This window comes from Cervus canadensis, chromosome 1 (genome assembly GCF_019320065.1).
Source record: "Cervus canadensis isolate Bull #8, Minnesota chromosome 1, ASM1932006v1, whole genome shotgun sequence".
NCBI lineage: Eukaryota > Metazoa > Chordata > Mammalia > Artiodactyla > Cervidae > Cervus > Cervus canadensis.
Genome location: NC_057386.1, coordinates 74,388,989 through 74,411,104, shown reverse-complemented (window position 1 = coordinate 74,411,104; position 22,116 = coordinate 74,388,989). Strand labels below are relative to the sequence as shown.

General features: G+C 38.8%; 1 protein-coding gene and 1 pseudogene across 7 annotated transcripts in view; one reads left to right on the top strand and one right to left on the bottom strand.

The window, feature by feature from the left end:
* The window catches only part of INPP4B (inositol polyphosphate-4-phosphatase type II B), an 885,859-nt gene that overhangs the window by 113,234 nt on the left and 750,509 nt on the right, over positions 1 to 22,116 (bottom strand). For all 7 annotated transcript variants that reach the window (XM_043485578.1, XM_043485574.1, XM_043485541.1 and 4 more), the window contains 2 exons: positions 19,608 to 19,811; positions 693 to 852 (listed from right to left, as the gene is read on the bottom strand). In XM_043485578.1, the coding sequence (XP_043341513.1) occupies positions 693 to 852; positions 19,608 to 19,811 (364 nt within the window). The remainder of the gene's footprint in view (positions 1 to 692; positions 853 to 19,607; positions 19,812 to 22,116) is intronic.
* LOC122452161 lies at positions 11,867 to 12,941 on the top strand (annotated as a pseudogene).

Sequence of the window (22,116 nt, the reverse complement as noted above, 5' to 3'; positions counted from 1 at the left end):
TTTGCTAGTCAAGCTTGTAATAAGACATACTTTGAAAGTATCTCTCTCTGTCTCTATACATAAATATGTGTGTGTGTCTATAGTGACACACACCCGTATGTGTACGCATATGTATGCATCAGTGTATGTGCCTATACATGTATCTATGAAAATTTAAGCTTCATGAAAATATGTCTTTGGAATAACACACAAACACATTCTTCTTATATGGTATTAAGACATATGTTTTTGAAATAATTCACAAACTCACTCCCTCGGAATAAGGTGAACAGCATTTTACCATATCACCTTTTCAGAAACCTTTTTAAGATGTTGCATCCTGATAGTCCTCAAAGTTTCTAAGTGTTTTCAGATGCTTGTTTCTGTTCCTAATAAAATTTTGGAAGAATGTGTATAAAAGTAGATTAAACTATATCAGACTCTTTAAAAGAAAACACTGCTCTCCTTTCAAGAGGGTTTTTATGTAGTAAAAAAAAAAAAAAAAAATGAGCACTGCAAGCAGTTCTGAAAACACAACCAAGATGCAATTTGATAAATAGCCTTCCATCACCCCAGCCAGAGCAGTGGAAAAGCACACGATCAGCGCTTTCATCAAAAGCACTATTGACTCCTCGTTTTTCTACCTCATTTTATCTTGGCTTTCTCATTTTGTTTACTCAGTCAATGATTGGGAAAAAAAAATGACTCCTTACCCTTTGGATGAGTTATGATGGAGTCCACCGGAGAAGAGTCCTTTTCTACGTCTTTGCTGCTGTCACTGCCTCCCTCGCCACCGCTCTCTCTTTCGATCAGTTTATCCACCATTGCAATAATGCAGTTCAGGCTCTTGCCCACACTGGCCCACACCCTGTCCTGAAAAAAGCATGAGTATCACCATGGATCTTTATTGCAAAACCAAGGTGAGGCAAAATCAGATGAATACACTTGAGGACAGCAGGAAGAGGAGCAATCATGCAGACTGAGCGACTCTAATACCCCCATTTGTTTGCCCAAATTATGGATAGACAAGAAATCTATTTTCTCTTAATAAAGCATAAATCAAGTGCTATGATCTTTCTATCTAGGTCATTGTTTTTGCCCTGTCATAAAGCAATGATGAACTATTGTACAACGTGGATCCATAATTGAGCACAAATTACATTTTACACTGGAGATATTTAATTTATCAATAATTAGTATGGAAGCAAAGATTCACCAATATTTTAAAATAATGACTTCTGCTTGCATTCAAATTTCTTGTTTTTCTTTTTATTGTGATAATATAGATATAATGTAAAGCTGACCATTTTAACCATTTTTAGGCATACCATTCAGTGGCATTCAGTATTGATACATTCACATGGGTGTGCAGCCATCATCACCATCCGGCTCCAGCAATTTTTCATCTTCCTAAGCTGAAAATGTATACCCTGTAACATGAATTGTCCATTCACCCTTTCACCCACCCCTGGCAACCACCATTGTACTTCCTGTTGCTATGAATTTGACGACTCTAAGAATTAAAAGTTCTTAAAGTGTGCTCTTCAGATCATCCTAACAGAATGACCTAGAGAATTAAAATGCATATCTGCGGGCACCATCAAGTCTTCAGAACAGTTTCAGATGAACAGATACACACTATGAATAAAGAAAATTATCAACAAGGACCAACTGTGTACACAGGGAGCTCTGCTCAGTATTCTGTAATAGCCTATGGGGAAAAAATCTGAAAAGAATGAACATGCGTATAACTTCATACATGCAACTGAATCACTCTGCTGTATACCTGGAACTAACACAACACTGTAAATCAGCTCTATCCCAATACAAAATAAAAATTAAATTATAAAAAAAAAACAATTGGGAACACTAAGTTGAAATTTCAATAAGCTTTTTAGGTGCTCAGAAATGAGATGATTTTCCAGTGGGAGCCCAATGACATGGTTTCTACAAAAGTTCTTGGTAAATTTATTGCAATTTGGCAAAATCACATCCTATCCTCTTTCCTAAATAAATCATACTTGCTTTTCATAACCTTCTATCTTAAGTATAAAATATGCTGTTAATCACAAGCAATCATAGCAAATTTTTCTCTAAACACAGATCATTCCTCCCAAGAATTAAAAGCACATTTCTTTTGCTTTTAATGGAAGCTGATAAATCCATAAACTACATCATCTTCTGCCTAGTACCTGAAAAAATGAAGTGGAAATCTTGAGACCTAAAAAGCTCACCACTTCCAGGAGGCACTGCTGGAGAAATGTAAGCAAGCTGAGTTTGTGACATCACTCACTGAAATTTGGTGAGGAGTTTATATTCTAGATCATATAACCAAACTGTGCTGTGCAATGCTATGCTTAGTCATTCAGTCCCATCCAACTCTTTTGTGACCTCATGGACTATAGGCTCCTTTGTCCATGGGATTCTCCAGGTAAGAATACTGGAGTGGGAAGCCATGCCCTCCTCCAGGGAATCTTCCCCACCCAAGGATAGAACCCAGGTCACCCACGTTGCGGGCAGATTCTTTACTGACCGAGCCACAAGAGAAGCCCAAGAATACTGGAGTGGGTAGCCTACCCCTTCTCCAAAGGATCTTCCCAACCCAGGAATTGAACCAGGTCTCCTGCATTGCAGGTGGATTCTTTACCAGGAAACTTTACCAGGTCGCTTTATCAGCGACCAGGGAAGCCCATAACCAAACAAAACAGTCCCTATTCTGAATATGCCTTAATCACCACCATCAACCTTATTTTTCAGACTATAAGCTGAAAAATGAAGCAATTTTCCAGCTAATACTGTGGATAAACTCTGTTACTGAGGGAAAAAGGAGGACAGAATTTCTCTTAATTTTTAGACTAGCTCTGTAGAGGAGACAGGCTTTCAACTCTCTTCCTGTTACTCATGATGAGAGAAACTTTACATTTTGATCAAAGATGAGTAGTATTGCATGCTATCTTTCTTATGTCAAAGGCATATAAAGGATGGATCAACACTCTTAATCACATCTTTGAAGAGCATGAACAGAAGGGTATATAAGAGGGTGATTTTACATTCTCCACCTAGCCATTGTTCTTCTTCCTTTATAGATATGTCAGGTTATACAACTCTGCTGTGAGAAAAAAGTCACCTTTGCAGCCAGTACAGAGATCTTCACTGGCATGAAGAACAAACTAAAGTGTGCTCATTGATTAAGATCAACAATCATATAGCAAACAGTTGTGTTGTATGTGGCAAACAGTCTTAAAACACTTAAATGGGTGGAGGGCACACAAACTGGGAGGATGTTTTGGGGGGAAGAAACAGAGCAGGTGCTTATGTAACTAATACATGATTCATGCACAGTCAGATATTCTGCTGAAGGCACATTCAGCAGCAGACTCTGAGCAGACTCAGTCTGTTCTTTATCTTTTGGAGAGCAGATCCTGCCAGGCCGGTGGTGAGAGAACCCTGAGCTTTGCCGGACACTGCTTCCTTCTCTTCTAAGGCATCGACAGAGGAAATTAAAGTCACTGATTTACATTGCTGTCCCTCATACTAGACTGGGAGTTATCTGAGAGGAGAAGGAAATGGCCATCCACTCCAGTATTCTTGCCTGAAAAATCCCATTGATGGAGGAGCCTGATGGGCCATAGTCCAAAGGGTTGCAACGAGCTGGACACAGCTGAGGGACATGTGTCCTCAGTACATCGCAGAAGGTCTGGAAGAAAGGCAGAGAGGGAACGAAAGAGGGAGGAAGAGAGAGGACACCAGCCCAGAGGCAGACGGAGGATTGCTATTTATATTCACCTGATATATGAACATTAGCTGATTTCACCTTCAAAAACCACCACATAATATCAATATTATTGACTCAGATTTTAGAGCTGAGGAAACTTCTGGTAAGAGATACTGAATAACATCCAATATTAAAATGGTAGAGGTAGACTAGAAATTCCATTTGATTCCAAAGACTTAATTCATTTTTTATGATTTCCCACAGAATTCTGGTATCCAGTAGGAATTCCTCTTCATGAAATCACCAGAACTCTGGGGACAAGCTTCGGGGAGAGGGAGCCCAGGAAGGGTTAGGTATACGTGCGTGTCACCTCACAAAACTAAGATTAGGTTTCAGTTATTTGAGGCTTTAAAATGAGCCCAGTGGCAAATTCTGAACTAACAGAAGATTCTACAAAAAGGTCAGGCTGGTCCCATGTACCCTGAAGTCTGAAATCAACAGTACCACGTAATTAGGAGTGTAACAATCACTTGACTAAAGGACCAATCAGTCTGGGTCAAAGGACATAAGTAGCAAATATTAACAGAGGGCAACGTTAGCAACAAGGCCCCAAATCCATTCGTGGGCCTAGGATGTGAAACAGGGAGTGGACTACAGGGAGGGAAGGTGATAATTCACTTGTTAGAAGATAATTAAGAAATATTATTAACTACCAGCAAGATAATTATCTTGGAGCTAGGATGCTAACAATGAGTAGCAAACATTTTTGAAGATGTACCTCGAGTATCTGATTTCTAAACAAGCCATTTTCCATCATGTCTCTGAGAAAGCATATGCTCAGAGGAAAATAACCAGCCAAAATCTATTCTCATTTTGGTGACTTTTTATTCACGAGGCCAGTCCATGTGGGGGATTCTTTTAGTTCAGATTGCTGGTATGACTGGGACGTACTCCACTTTCTTTCCCGCTAAAATCATGAAGAGGATCGCCCGCTTAGCAGGGAGAAGACAGTGGAAGCATGAAGCCTGGCTGGAGTTCTTCATGTTTCCAGCCTTCCCCCTCCCCATTTTCAGGCAAGAGAAATATGATCTTCCTCCAGATTTTGTTTATCCCCTCAGCCACGTGACAGGTTTAGAAACACATACACACATACACACAACGACAACCTATCAGAAAAGTAGGTGGCTGGGCCTTCCTTTTTCTCCCCCTCCAATAGCAGTCATTAGCCTACTACTGAAGAGAGTAACTGGACATTGGTGGGTTAAAGTCTAACCTTTATTAAATGGAGCTTAATGCTGTCCTCGACCTTAATAACACCTTCAGAAAACCCAACTTCTAGAAGGTGAAGTGGCTCTCAACTTTTGCTCAGCAATGAGGGGAAAAGTCAGTGGGGAACAAGCAATACTATTTATTCCATTCTGAGTCAGGTTCTGATCTTGGTTCTTATTTATTTCTGGGTTAGGACCTAAGCTAACATGCAGGTCAAAGCCAATGGCAATGGATACACACATTTGAAGGGTGTAGACATGAGTAGCCAGGGGGCTATTACACCTGGCAGAGTGAACCATGAGGGTAGGGAATGTGGTGCTTACTCAGCATGTCACACATTTATGAGCTCAAGAGAGATCCTTACTGCTTTGGATCAGCAGTTAACTTTAAAAAAAAAAAAAAAACTCATTCAGCAATCCTTAGCTGATTAACTTTTCTAGGGATGACTTCTGATCAGCAAGAATGTAAAGGCTAAACTAGAGTTGATAAGGGTACCCTGTTATATCTTTATCTCCATGCATAATTTGCCACTGGTCACTATGAATTTCTGAGCACTCTGATTAGAACCAGTTAGTAAATTAACAAGACTGATCTCATCTTTAAAAAGAAGCTTCAGTCTGTCCTTGAGTTGACTGAGAGTAATCTGCACCCCACAAGCCTGGTTCCTCCACACTGCAAATCTGTGTTCATCCCAGAGCTTGATAACTCTCCTTTCTGAATCCTGGAGTTGCACATATAATACTCTATGGTACAAGATGGCACATTCATGGCCCAAGCTACATAATACACACATACCTACACACATGTATATAAACACCACGCCCATGACATACATATCATGTCCACTAGAATCAGCCAGATATGTGACATCCTTCAGAATTGAGATGCCCCCAACCTTTGCTCCTTATTCATCCTCCTGCTTAATTTCATCCACCTACTCATGCAATAATCCCTGACCTCAGTTTCCCCATGAACATGCTGCTGGCCTTACCCTAAAATTCAGTGCCTCGTTACATAAGTGAATCAGGTGGTCAGTCACTGTTTCTCCAATAGGTGACCTTTCCGAAGTCCCTGGTTTGGATCTTGCCCAGACCTATTGATTAGCTCTCACATGATCAAGCCTACACACGAGCGCCACATTTATCTTCATTGATAACCACGCCTGTGCCATCACTCCTTGATCAAAAGCAGGCTGAGTACTGCAGCAAGTATTTTCTCTTCTCTCAGCTTAGAGGCACCTCTGTAGTTAGGTCAACCAAGATACTAACTCTACACATGTCTCTTTAGTTTTCAAAATGAAAACTTCATTCAGGTCAGTCTCCTTGTTGACCTAGAAACATGCTGCTAATTAGCTCAACATATATTTTCTGGGCATAGGCTACCTGCCTGCTGAGTGCTGAACATCAAAGATATGACGGAAACCCTGGAGGAACTAGTGTTTCTAACTTGACACATGCTGCTTTTTATGCTTCGAGGGCCTTCTCCTTTACCTTCCCTCAATCCAAATTCGCACCCTTTCAGGTTCCATGTATCCAAGAACTGTTCCTGATATTCTCTGTCTGCTTAATGCATCTTTTCTTTCTAATACACAGTGCACTCTACAAGGGAAGTGACTATTATTTATTGATCCTTTTCTTCTCAGGTCCTAGTACTCATCGTGCATGCATGCTAAGTTGCTTCAGTTGTGTCTGACTCTTTGTGACCCATGGACTGTAGCCAGCCAGGCTTCTCTGTCCATAGGATTCTCTAGGCTAGAATACTGGAGGGGGTTGCCATGCAATCCTCCAGGGAATCCTCATGACCCAGGGATCGAACCCACAATCTCTTGCATTGGCTGGTGGGTTCTTTACCACTAGCACCACTTGGGAAGCCCCTAGTATTCATGGGGTTTTAGATAAATAAAAGAATGAATAAATGAATAAATGAAACAAGGAAGGAAGAAAGGAAGAAAGAAATGATTTTTTCATCCTCTTCCACCTTCATATAACTTCTCTCTGAATTCTTTTGACATTTTTAATGTGTGTCACATAACTACTTCCATTCTGAGAATATCTTTCAATATCTCTGCTTGTTTTATGAGTGCTGGCCATTTACTTGAATTAGATGATATGGCTGTTGAAGTCAGAATCCATTTTTTTTTTTGGACTGCATTTGTTTCCCCCCAAGTATCCATAACATTGCTGCACATTATTGATGCTTAATTACCATTTGTTGATTAACTTAATAGCCTGCTATTTAGAAGTAAAAATAAATTAAGATACAACTATAAGAACTATTATCACAAGTATCTTCAAATTGAAGTTAGAATTAAGCTCATATTCTGAATGGATGAGTTTACCTTAACATGTGTCACATCAAGCTATAGATTCCAATCCATGGAAATATGAAATAAAGCTTTTGTTTAATAATAAATTAAAAATAACTGATTTACTAAAGCTTTTAATTTTAAATTGGTAATTGGGTTTCAGCTGCACACCATCAAACCAGGCATTGTAACAGTCAGGAAAGTATTCAAGGGAGATGATGGTACCCAATATAAAACCACAGGAAATTCTTACATGAATAAAAATAAAATATCTCTGTTAAAAACAGGAGCTTGAGTTGGAAGACGAATTGCTTAGTCAGCAAATCCATCCATTCACTTCTTCCATCAATTCTGAAAAATACATTGAACTGGTCTGTATCAAACACTGTATGAGGTGCTATAAAACAGGGGGCTGAAGGTGAATGTATTAACTGCATGTGGAAAACTCTTGAAATTGGTAGGATTTCATGAATATGCATGCCCATAAAGATCTCATTTGGGGTTTCTTTTCTTTAATAGAACATTTGTGCATTTTAATGGACAGTCATGAACTTTGCTTAATCACCTTTTGTGGACTTTAATATCAGATAAGATTTCAGAGTACATCTCTCCCGGGTGAAATGGACTGGAGAAGTTCAGGAAGGTTTCCCATCCATCAAGATAACAGATGATGGAACACTTTCCATTGCTATGCAGGGAACAACTGGTCTAATTCTCCCTGTCTTTTCTGTTGGGAAGAATGGATGCTTTCAATGTCCCCTCCTTGTAATAATATGAACAAAACTAGACAACCCTATTAGGCATGACTTAGGAAGGAGAAAGAAAAAGCTGAGACAAGGGTAAAATACCTGCTCTCAATTCATATTTGCTGGGAAATATCTGAAATTATTTCTGTGTAACCAGAACCTTTGCAATCAGCACACAAATAATCAAATAAAATGCAAATTACCACCACTGGGTTTCTGGAAGCTGTTGGAGACCTTCACTCATCATTTTATTAACTTTGGTCATCTCTGATGTTCTATGTCCATCTTGAATTTTACCACTTCTATGCTTGGAGATAAATGTGAAAATGGCTTGAATAGTTGAGAGTTGATTATGACTCTGGGAAGTATGCACTAAGGAGAGAGGGATTTAACACTTTGAATTGGAAGAGAGAAACAAAATCCTCCAAAAAAAAAAAAAAATCCTGAGTTCTAATGGTGGAAAAGGTACCTGACATGGTGCTGAGTTAAGTTAAATTTAATTATTCCATGTTTCCAAATATGAAGGAACACAAGAATAGTAATTTGAGAGGAAATTTCAAAGTCATTAATGTATTCTACAAATGAGTATTGGGTACCTTTAATGAGCGAGTGCTCTGCTAACTAGGGGGACACAAAAGTGAGCATGGCATTGTCTTTGCCCTTAAGGAACGTATAAAGTTGAATATATGGAAGAAATAGACATATAAACAAGTGACTACAGTTCAGTGCTTACGAGACTGTGTGATCATGGGATGCAAGAATAATGCTTTATTATACAAAATACTTTGGAGTTGAATGTATATATAATGTAAAATTTGTAAGTAAATGGCCAAATTTTAGTAGACATCTTACTGACTTTAGGTTAGTCATAAGGTATTGCTTTAGAAAAAGACAGATTAGTATCTAGCTGCCTATAAGATATCATTACCTTTAAAAAATGAGAATGATTAATTTCCTTCTTATTAAGATCAGGTCAATGGTTTCACATAGCATAATTCTAGCCAGTCAGAGAACTGAACAGAAATGCTTTGGAATATCAATTTTCATAGGAACATTATGCATGACCTCAACTATTTTCCCTAGAGGTAAGGTCTAAGATGAACAGAAACTGGCAAGAGAAGTTGAGACTACAGGTCACTGAAGATTGTTCATAGATGAGGAATCTGGCTAGATCAGTTTTGTCATCAACAGTATTTTGCAACCAGGTATGCTCACTGCCACCAATAATGACAATATACATAGCTGTATCAATCATCTGTCAAACTGAAACCTTCATATTTGTTCTACACACCATTAGAGAAAGGTGAAATACAAAATAAACTGTGAAAATCTGGTAAAGAACATATCAGAAAGATGTAAATCTTACTCCAAAATTCAATCCTTGGGAATTTTGAGTTGCAGAGAAACCACATCTTTTTCAGGTTATATAGAGACTTCATTCCAAAAAATACCTGAAATAAGTATTACTGTGAATTTGTGCTATTGTTTCTATATGCTATGAAATTACCAAACACTTATTATGGATTAATGCGAACCATCTATTATGCTTACGTGACATAAACACATTTTGCCATAATAAAGCATAGTAAATGTTCTCCTAGCTTAAGAATGGAAACTAATGTTAAATTTGATTTACATTTACGACAGGAAGAAGGGAAAGTAATTGGCTAATCTGGATGCTGAAATGTTTCCTGATATAGAAAAGTAGTCCAGCTAAAAAAATGAGTTAGGAATATGGCTAAATAATAAAGTTTTCTTAGTCTCACATTTTGCTGGAATGGATCAAATCTAAAAGATCAGAAGTTTATCTTTATTCTTTAACAATTATTGAATGAGAGTAGGCAGATTTAGCCCCAAACCCAACAGTGTTAAATCACAATTTCCTGAGAACAGTAGAATTACTGAAAGCCACAAAAACTGGGTCAATTTAATACTTTGGTGGGATGACATGCTTTAATATTTTGGACAAACTAATCTTGGAATCCCAGCTGTTGGCAGCATCTGCTGTAGAGATGTAGAGAAAGAAAAGCAATATGTCATCTTTACCAGCTAAAACATGGAGAATGCTAGATTAGTCTATTTCTTTGCACAGACTGTCACAAAAATCCCCCTATTCCTTCAGGGTTTAATTGTCTACTAACTTTTCAGGAAAATAAACCTTTAAAGCTCTCAATTATTTAATAAGTAAAATTCAGCAAATAATAGACTTATTTTTGGCCAATGATCATTTTAGTTTCAATCTCTTCCTTATTGACTAATTATTATCTAGATTCATATGTCATTAATTTTTCCAACAAACAAGTTGAACAGAGAAAGGACATTCTCACATTGATTAACAGAGATTCTCTCTCCTGACCTCCAAAAGAAAGGTTTTTTACATGCATTATCTCACTAGAACTTGAGTAACTTACTAACATGAACTTACTTTCCAAATATTTATTATGAAAAACTAAATGCAGTTGTTCAAGTTAGGTAATTGTTAAAACTACAGTCACTGCCAGAAATTAAATAAATCAGATTTTTAAAAAATAGAGCTATTATAATCTTATGTACAAGCCTAAATTAACCTACACGATCAGAGTGTTTTTGTATGCTATCACAGAAACCCAATTAAATTAATTGTTTAAAATGTTAAATTATTTCAGGAAGTTGACTAGACTTGTAATCAGTGCCGAAACTTTTCTAACACCTAATTAACCAAGAAAAGCGGTACACAAAATTATGTTTCCAATTCATTTAATAGTACAGTCTCTAAAGGCATTTCCAATTAGCTACATTTTCTTTGGATTTACTCAACTTTTCAAAGTTAGATAAAGATCTGAAAATAATGTTAAGTGGTTATAACTTCAGTACTATTTTTTAAAATAAAAGATTCCATATTTTATTTCTATTTTTTTACATATATTTGCACCTATTCTTTTTCAAATTCTTTTCCCATTTAGACAAAGGGATCTTTCTAATAGAAAGTGGTCTCCAAGGAACAGCAATAAGAAGTTTGACTGTTATATAATATTTTATTGAAGTTGGCCCTCTTGGCTGGCCCTCACAAGGTCTGGAATTTCTAATTTTTCTCAAATGTTCTAGAAACTAACTTCCACCACTTTGTTTGGTGTCTATATGAAACTTCCACCACTCTGCTCAGCCTGCCCTCTCTGCCCTCTTCTGCATATGATTCTGCTTTAATGATAAAAGAAGACATCCAGGTTAATGTCTGAAATATAAAAATAACTTGTACAACTCAACAGAAAAGAGCAAAGCAAATAATTAAAAAACAAGCAGATGAGCTGAACAGATATTTTTCCAAAGAAGACATGAAAAGGTGCTCAACATCACTAATCATCAGGGAAAAGGAAATCTAAGCCGCAATGAAAGACACCCCACACATTCTAGAATGGGTGTCATCAAAAAGAAAATAGATAACAGGTGGTGGAGAGGATGCAGAGAAGAAGGGAACCTGTATGCACTGTTGGTAGGAATGTAAATTGGTGCTGCCACTATGGAAATCAGTATGGAGGCTCCTCCAAAAATTAAAAATAGAACCTCCATATGATGGTTACACTTCTGGATATATATTAGAAGGAAACAAACTCTCTATTGCAAAGAGATACCTGCACCACCATGTTCATTGCAGTACTATTTATAATAGGTAAGATATGGAAACACCTTAAGTGTTCATCAACAAATGCATGAATAAAGAAAATGTGATGTACATACATACATACAAGCATACACATACACACACACACACACACACCAACCCACAGTCACAAAAAAGGAAGTAGGAAGACTGCTCTCTGGGTGCCTTTGTGCAGTTCTGGTCACTCCGAGTGGAGCCAGAAAACCTGAAGGGCCATGATGGCTATGAAACCCAAGCTCCACTAACCAAACAGACAAGGCCAGATGGAATCCAGGTTTAAGATGCTGACGGAGTCAAGTTTGACAAAGAATTTTTATTTTATTTTTTTTTCCATTTATTTTTATTAGTTGGAGGCTAATTACTTTACAATATTGTAGTGTTTTTTGTCATACATTGACATAAATCAGCCATGGATTTACATGTGTTCCCCATCCCGATCCCTCCTCCCACCTCCCTCTCCACCCTGACAAAGAATTTTTAGAAACAAAACAACAGTTGCAGAAGTTGCAAGATGGTAACCATCTGCTCTTCTAACAAGTACCAATGGTTGAAAATGATGGGATGAAGCTGGTGCAGACCCGGAGCATCCTCCACTACACAGCAGATTAGCACCGTCTCTTTGGCAAAGACCTCAAGGAGAGAACCCTGATTGACATGTATGTAGAGGGGACCCTGGATCTTCTGGAACTGCTTATCAAATGTATCCTTACCTCAAACCAGATGATCAGCAAAAGGAAGTGGTTAACATAGCCCAGAAGCTGTAATTGGATAGTTTCCTGCGTGTGAAAAGGTTTTATGGAGTCATGGACAAAGGTTTTTTGTTGGCAATCAGCTAAGCCTTGCAGACATAATTCTACTCCAGATCATTTTGGCTCTAGAAGAGAAAACATTAATATTCTGTCTGCCTTCCTTCACCTTCAGGAGTACATGGTGAAAATAAGCAATATCCCTGCAATCAATAAATTCCTTGAACCTGGCAGTGAGAAGCAGCCTCTGCCAGATGACATGTATGTGAAAACCATGTACAACATCTTCACGCCATAGGACAGCAGCGCAACTGGAAGTGAGCGCTGCTCCCAGAGACCGCTGTGTCCACAGCACTGTCTTAACTGAAGCCGGGCTGCCATGATCCAGCTCTGCTGTGGTGCTGTGTATACTGTTCCCAAGTTGGTCTTTCATATCCTGATATCTCTTCTAGAAACTTTGACCTTTTTTTTGTCCAGTGAGTGATTGTTATGGGACCTCTTCTGAAAACCTTTTGTGGCGAGGCCAGCATTTAGGTCAGAGATGCTCTGTCTACTCATTTCCCAGCAATGAGGATGGGCAGCATCTCATGTTGTCCCCTGAACTTCTGTCCTCTCCTTATCCCAATCTCAACACCCTCCAGTCTCTTCCTATTTTTAGTGTCTAATAACAATGGAGTTCACCAGATAGTAGCTTGCCTCTGAGCTAAAATAGATCCATGGTAGTGATGAATGCCTTTGATAGTCACCAAAATAAAGGATTTACTAATTAAAAAAAAAAAAAGGAAGGAAATTCTGCCATTTGCACCAACATAGATGGGTCCTGAGGGCATTACATTAAGTGAAATCAATCACATAATGGGCATACAAATATTGTATAACTCACTTATATTGAGAATCTTAAAAAAAAAAAACAAAACAGATTCATGGAAGCAGAGAGTAGATTGGTGGTTGCCAGGAGTGAGGAGGGGGACAAAATGGGTGAAGGTGACTAAAAGGTGCAAACTTCCAGTTATGAGAAAAGTTAAGTCCTGGGGAGGTAATATACAATATGGTGACTACAGACAACAAAACAGAACTGTATGTTTGAAGGGTGCTATGAGAATGGGTATCAAAATTTTCATCCTAAAAAAAGAAAATCATAGTCCTGTAAAGTGATAGACATTAAGTTCTTGTGATTATATATGTGCAAAAAATCATTTTGCTGTATACCTTATACTAATACAGTGTTATATGTCAGTTATAGCTCAATAAACCTGAAGAAAACCATTTCAAATAAAGAACAAAGAAGCCATCCAGCCCCACCCACCCTCACAAAAGTAAAATCCATTTTTACACCCTCTCTGCATTCTCAGCCCAGCAGCACACTTCTGCCCAGGACTTATCCCCTGCATGCCTACTGGAATTGATTATCTTCTCTTCTTTGTAAGGGCCTTGTTCTATCAGTCACTGCCTCTCAGCCTCTCAGCCTTAAATGCTTTTTGGAGTAATAAACATAGTCAATTGTGCCACCTTTAAAACAAACCAAGGAAAAAACTAATAAACACAGACACACATCACAACTACCATTGTCAGCTAATGTGTCCTGTCTGAAAGGTCACCTCATCCTCCTTTTCATACTGTTACCTTCTACTCATATTTAATTCTCAGGAAATACTTCTGGAAATCCCACTGTGACCCCCAGATTCCCACTTCCTCCTATGTACAATCACTGTCATTGGTATCTCAAGAGCCCGGAATAGGCTGTGGAACCCTTGCATCTGTAGGCAGGTCACCTCTGGGTCCCCAGCACCGGGCACAGTAACCCAGGCAGAACAAGCACTTTGTAACACCCACCGTGCTGAACGCTTCACCATCGACCTCAACTCACCATTTTCTCTCGCTGTCTTCCTTTTTTTCCCATCATAAGTTTATTTAAAATACTGAGCTGAAGTCTTTAGCAAAGCCTAACTTCTTCCACCTGTCTTTCTACATCCTTGTCGCAACATTTTGTGACTATTTATTAACATATTTTTATCTACCACTAGAATCTGAGCTCTAGGATCTAACAACCTAGCATGATTTATCTTGCCATTTGGAGTACCTGTGATATAGAAGGTCTCAAAATGTATCTAAAGAAAAGGGAGGAAGGAAGGAAGGAATGTGAGGGATGACTTGAGCAGAAGGAGGAGGAAGAGGAGTGGGAGGGAGTTTGCATAACACAATAAGGTGAAACTTATGACAACAAAAGATACACAGTTCCAACAATCTCCCTTGATTTAATATAAAAGTGGTAATTATTTGTTAAAAAGTTAACAGTTAAGTCACTCAGTTGTGTCCAATGTTTTGAGACCCCATGGACTGCAGCACGCTGGGCTTCCCTGTCCATCACCAACTCCTGGAGCTTGCTCCAATTCATGTCCATCGAGTCGGTGATGCCATTCAACCATCTCATCCAGTCTTCCCCTTCTCCTCCTGCCTTCAATCTTTCCCAGCACCAGAGTATTTTCAAATGAGTCAGTTCTTCACATCAGGTCCCCAAAGCATTGGTGCTTCAGCTTCAGCATTGGTCTGATTTCCTTTAGGATTGACTGGTTGGATCTCCTTGCAGTCCAAGGGACTCTCGAGTCTTCTCCAGCACCACAGTTTAAAAGCATCAATTCTTTGGCACTCAGCTTTCTTTATGGTCCAACTCTCATATCCATACATGACTACTGGAAAAACTATAGCTTTGACTATAGGCACCTTTGTCAACAAAGTAATGTTTCTGCTTTTTAATATGCTGTCTACATTGATCATAGCTTTTCTTCCAAAGAGAAAGTGTCTTTTAATTTCATGGCTGTAGTCACTATCTGAAGTGATAAAGCCTGTCACTGTTTCCATTGTTTCCCCAACTATTTGACAAGAAGTGATGGGACCAAATGCCATGATCTTAGTTTTTTGAATGTTGAGTTTTAAGCCAGCTTTTTCACTCTCTTCTTTTACTTTCATCAAGAGGCTCTTTAGTTCCTTTTCACTCTCTGCCTTTAGGGTGGCATCATCTGCATATCTGAGGTTATTGATATTTCTCCTGGCAATCTTGATTCCAGCTTGTGTTTCATCCAATCTGGTGTTTTGTATGATACACTCTGCATAGAAGTTAAATAAGCAGGTAACAGTATCAGCTTTGATGGACTCCTTTCCCAATTTGGAACCAGTCCATTGTTCCATGTCCAGTTCTACCTGTTGCTTCTTGGCCTGCATACAGATTTCTCAGGAAACAGGTCAGGTGGTCTGGTATTCCCATTTCTTAAAGAATTTTCCACAGTTTGTTGTGACCCACACAGTCAAAGGCCTTGGCATAGTCAATAAAGCAGAAGTAGATGTTTTTCTGGAATTCTCTTACTTTTTCTATGATCCAATGGGTGTTGGCAACTTGATCTCTGGTTCCTTTGCCCATTCTAAATCCAGCTTGAACATTGGGAAGTTCTCGGTTCACAGATTGTTGAAGTCTATCTTGGAGAATTTTGAACATTACTTTGCTAGTGTGTGAGATGAGTGCAATTGTGTGTTAGTTTAAACATTCTTTGGTATTGCCTTTCTTTGGGATTGGAATGAAGACTGTCCTTTTCTAGTCCTGTGGCCACTGCTGAGTTTTCCAAATTTCCTGGCATATTGAGTGCAACACTTTCACAGCATCATCTTTTAGGATTTGAAATAGCTCAACTGGAATTCCATCACTTCCAGTAGCTTTGTTTGTAGTGATGCTTTCTAAGGCCCGCTTGACTTCATACTCCAGAATGTCTGGAGTTAACAGTAAGTTTACTTCATGAAATACAAGTTCTATTCTATATCTACTCAAACTCTTTCAAAGTCACAATCAAAATTTATTTATTGGTTATGCTGGGTAGCATGTGGGATCTCAGTTCCCTGACTAGGGATTGAATCCATGTCCCCTGCATTGGGAGAAAAGAGTCTTAACCACTGGACCACCAGGGAAGTCCCATAAACCAAATTTATGATCTATCCCATTTCCTCACTTATCTCAAGGACTATTATTGATCCTTATACTGAGGATCATATATAACTTACACATCTAAAAAAGATAACATACAGCAATAATAGTAAAGTAATACAATTCATGTGCCTGGGCATTTGCAGGACATGGGGCATTATCACACAGGCAAATCATCTATCTCTGGACCACACGAAGAGCTATACAGAACAGGTGCTGTTATTTTCACTTTACAGTGGAGAAAACTGAACTTCAGAGAGGTTACGAGGTATGCACATCTCTGTCAGGGAATGTTTGACGGGAGGATTCCTACATGCTGTCTCTCATGAGTCCTTTGTCCCTCTTCAAGCGGAACAGCATGCTGCTCCCAGGGACTGAGGTCATTGTGTGAGGCAAGCATGAGTCTCCTTTAGTAAACATTCTCCTTAGGACAAAACAGCTTAATCTCCTTCCCCTTTCTTGAGATATGGATTGTCTCCCGACCTTGTGACTAACATTACCCCTTGTTCCCTTGGTAACGGTTGCTGTACATTTGGTTTTCTGATCTCTATCATTCCCGAAAGAAGTTTCTTGCACTGCAGCCTATATATACTCATAGAAAAATCATTAAAGCACCTTTGCTCCATCAGAGCTTAGGTCCCCGGGTCTTTTTTGTCTCTTTCTCTCTCTTTCTCTCTCTCTCTCTCTCTCTTTTTCTGGCTGACTCTCTGGAGCATGGAGACCCATCGTGCTCACTTTTCTGCCCGGGCTTCTAAGACCCCCTCGAGAGGGCGCCTGGTGCCTTCGTGAGTGATGCAAGTCCTGTATCAAGGACTTTATTGGTCCTCTGGGTAAACCAAGGGATATCAGCCTCTTTCTCTCTTTCACTTTCTTATTGTCGACTCCATATCACAAGGTTCCAGGCCATTAAAGGACCCCAACAGTCTCAGAGCAGTAAGTAAACTGAAGTAGAAGGTGAAGGTAAAAAGAAGAAATACTAGATTTTCTCTTTGAAAATGATTCAGTGGGAGAAATGTAATCTTAATAGTGACAACAAATACTTATTCAGCATTTACCTCTTGGAGCCCAGTGCTGTCTTTCCTGCGATAGTAATTTCATCAAAAGAAAGAGCAGGTATCACTTCATAGCCCTGCAGACAGCAATTTTTTTGAGCGACCTGAGCCTTTCAAATAATTTACTCCCTGAACACTTCTAAATTTAGAGTGGCAGGGAAAATAATCATTAACTCTTTAACACCTAATACAGTTAGCATACAAGAGCATTTTCTTGGTTAAGCATGTGATACAGTAAGGAGTTTCTTTCTGTGTGTGTGTGTGTGTGTGGTGTGCATATACTTCAGAAAGTTCTTAGATAATGGAATATATATTGATTCAGGAGAAACACACTGTTCCCTCTCACCCAGAGAGAGAAACCTTGGTTTTCTTCTGTTTTATTCTGCCTACCTAGGGTTCCTATTACCATGTTGACTTATTTGCTTTATTTGCCTTTGTGTGTGCTTGCATGCTAAGCTGCTTCAGTTGTGTCTGACTCTTTGTGACCCTATGAACCATAGCCCACCAGGCTCCACTGTCCATGGGATTCTCCAGGCAAGAATACTGGAGTGGGTTGCCACGCCCTCCTCCAGAGGATCTTCACAACTCAGAGATCAAACCCGTGTCTTTTGTGACTCCTGCATTGGCCGGCAGTTTCTTTACCACTAGCGCCACTTCGGAAACCTTTATTTGCCTTTACTAGTTATTTTTTCAGATGCTTTCATGTGGCCCTTCTTTTGCCAATTTTAGAGCCACCTGGAGCAACATTTTTTAAATAACAAACCCAATAAACAAAAGAACTTAACAGATCTCTATGTCCACTGCTATTTAAATGTTAATGCTTTTTAAGTATGCCCAAAACTAACACACTGGACTGCACCAATGAAAATACTTGTTGTATCCAAGTCATGGATTATGGATGATTACTGACTCTTTTTCTAAAAACAATTTTAATGGTTTGTATCTCCTTAATAAGTAAGGAAAATATTACAGTCTTGCAATTGTGGCATCCTTGCTTTTGAGAGAGTCAGTTCCTACATAGGTTCATAAGAAGTCAAGGGTTCCCAAGGAGGAGAAAGAGGTTCAGAACCCTGAAGAAGGAGAAAGGGGTCTGGGACTCTCAAGGAGAAAGGGACAAACTTTCTTTTCTACGTTGCTTTGTCTTAGTCAATATAACAATGTATCCTGCTCGAGGACATGTTTCTCCTTAACAATAACCTTCTGACTAATTCTGTCATCTTAAAATATACAATATGGGAGTGGGTCTGGTAAGAACTTTCTATTGTTGGTTCTAATCTTGTTAATTTAAGATGTATATATTGTGGGAGTGGGTCTGAAAAAAGTATATAAGGCCTTAATAAGACGAGCTAGGGGGCCATTCTCTGTCCCCCTTCTGATGTCTGATGTCTATGTCAAAAGCTTTCTCTGTCGCTTTTTATACTTTAATAAAACTCTGCTACACAAAAGTTCCTGAGTGATCCAGCCTCGTCCCTGGTCCTGAAGCTAAATCTTCTTCTTTGGAGATCAGGAATCAGACATGGTTCTCTGTAAGCTATCACGTTGATGACATTTATTGGAGATAATTATTATTTGACTATATTATATGTACATTAACATATATAATGTAGCAGTTCAGTGGTAAAGGATCTGCTTGCCAATGCAGAAGATGCAGGTTCAATTCCTGGGTGGGGAAGATCCCCTGGAGAAGGAAATGACAACCCATTCCAGTGTTCTTGCCTGGGAAATCCCGAGCCTGGTGGGCTACAGTCCATGGGGTCACAAGGAGTTGGACACAACTTAGCAACTAAACAGCAACAATCACAACAAAATATGTTTTATATATATACATATATATATGCATATATATATTTATTTGCTATCAAATAGGTTATATATATATTTATATATATTTTATTATATATTATATATATTTATATTATATTTATATATATATATATATATATATATATATATAAAACCTATTTGATATCAAATAAATTTTCACATCAAATAAATATGGTTGGGTTAAAACTTTCATTTATAATTTGCCCCCAAGGAAAAAACCATGACCTATTTACCCACAATCTGTATCATGACTGCTTTCCGACATGTTTTGATGAAAAGGAGAGATTTCTTAACACTTATGCTCTGTTTTACAGTACTAAACATGGGGAGGCAAGCTAAGTTTAAAAAAAAATAAAAGACTTACCCACTCCTCCTCATCATAGTCTGAATGGTGTGGAATGGAGTCCTGCCGTCTCATCGGCAGGGGTGGGTCCTGGGAACTGCTCTCCTCTGCGCCACTCTTAGGAGAGGGTGGTTTCGTCAGGACACCTCCCGGCCTGGCGGTGTAAAGTGCTAAAAGGGCACTTCTGACCAGCTGATCCTTGAAGGCATGTACAAAAAGCTCTGTCTGGAAAGAAATTGACAAGGATTAGAAACGCCATGGTAGGCATCTCAGCAGAGAGCTATGGAAAGGTCAGTGGCAGATCTGCTGACACTTAAGCGGTGTGGATGGTGGAAAAAGTACATGCAACAGAGAGAGAAAGTGATTCATACCAATCAATGGAAAATAGTTTGCTTTCAGGCTGCTGCCAAGGCCTTGAGTTCTAAAGCTAATGCTGAGGTTGTATATACACTTTGAACACCATCTGTCTCCTCGACCCCCCTCTCTTTTTTTCCAGATCCTGTCGTTAGAGATGGATTTCACTGGGGATTATCATTTGAACACCATCTACCTGCTGTGTCTTTCAGGTAATTTCCAAATATGCCTTTAAAGACAATGTTATCAGACTATGTTTATTTTGTGTTTTAAATGGAGTTAAAAGTTGAAGAATGACATATCTTTGCAAAAAAAAAAAGAAGAAAAAATAGAGGCAGGAGACCTTGATTCTTTTTAGCATCATGGACAGATTTCACAAGTAGAGATGACACAGGCAGTCTTCCTCAGGAAAACATTTGGCTTTTATTCCCTATTATTATCCTCTAAACTGTCTCCTCCACCAAATGGTTTCAGTAATGTTCAATGTTAACGAGGTTACCGTGAAATTTGCCATGGTAGATTTTTACAAGCCGGTGGTAAATACCAAGTAAGTACTACTGTAATGACGCCTTTCCAACAATAAAGAACTTTACAGCTGTACTTTGCATTTTCCTGATGAAATGTTTAATGGCTTCACCCTGTTAGATACTGGAGGGTGCAGTCATTGATTTTCTGTATTATAGTACACTGAACATGCAAGTGGCCTAACAATCTGTTCAGAGTAGAGAAATAACACAAGCATTGACTCACACTGTTAACGTATTTATACTTCGTAACCCGTCGGGAAGGGGCCCCTTAACCCACAGCATTATGCTGAAGAACACATCATTTACTGAAATGATCTTGGCTAAAATGTTGTCTTCACCAATGCATTAACTCAAGGTAATCATTTATTGGTGCTCTCTAAATCAATCCTAATGTAAATCAACCCTGACTATTCATTGGAATGGCTGATGCTGAAGCTGAACCTCCAATACTCTGGCCACCTGATGCGAAGAGCTGACTCACTGGAAAAGACCCTGATGCTGGGAAAGATTGTAAAAAGCAGGAGGAGAAGGGGGTGACAGAGAATGAGATGGTTGGATGGCATCATCGACTCTATGGACATGAATCTTAGCAAACTCCGGAAGATGGGGAAGGACAGGGAAGCCTGGCATGCCGCAGTCCATGGGTTCACAAAGAGTTGGCCTAGACTGAATGGCTGAATGACAACAACAACTCAATGAGTGGTCTACAGTGCCATGCCCAATCACTGTTACTAAATTGTCTCTAAATTTCCCTGTTGTGTCAGCAATTACAGAAAACCAGTTAAACCATGTGCACCTAATAAAACTAAGTCATATCTGTATAGCTACATCTTTGCAACAGATTGTGAAATTCTAGAGCTAGAAGGGACCTTGAGTGGACCTCTTCACTAACAAGATAAAAACACTAAGAAAAAAGCGTGGTGACTCGTCCTAGGGCCGACTGTTGATTGGAATGAATGGAACAGAGGCAAGGTTTTCTAACAAATTCAGTTATCTCTCCCCCTTATTCCACACCGCCCACCACGACGGTCAGCCTAGATGGTTCTGTCCATTTTCCTCTTCTCTACCCCCAGCTCACCAAGTGTTCCAAACATCCACCAGCTCTCACAGTTAGTTGTGTCCACAACTGAGGATGTAACTCTCTTCCCTGAGAAATTTTAGCAGATGGTTTTAAACACTCGTTTAATCTGTTAGTCATATTGGAGGCACTTTGAAGGTAAGTAGACAAGAAATATGATTTAAAAAGGATAATATTTTAAGAATAAGCAGATGGAAAATATTTTATAACAAATAAGTTTTCTTATTTTTAAAAATAAAAAGGCAGTTTGGTTTTGTTGTTGTTTTTTTTTTTACTAAAAAGAACTGATGAAAAAGTTGGCTACACAAGTACAAATCAGTATAGTTGTAGCAAAATGGGAAACATGCTGTTTATGTAATTTTTCAGAGAGCATGGATGTCTCTGTCAATGTGAATTCAAGTCAATGTAGGCAAAACCAAGACAATATTGTAAAGTAAAATAAATTAATTAGTTTAAAAGAAAAAAAGGAAAAACCATAAAATAAATAAATAAATATTAAAAACATGAATGTACTTCCACTCAACTTAACCAAACTATTTCTCTCCTGATAGTCTCAATAAATTCTTTTGAT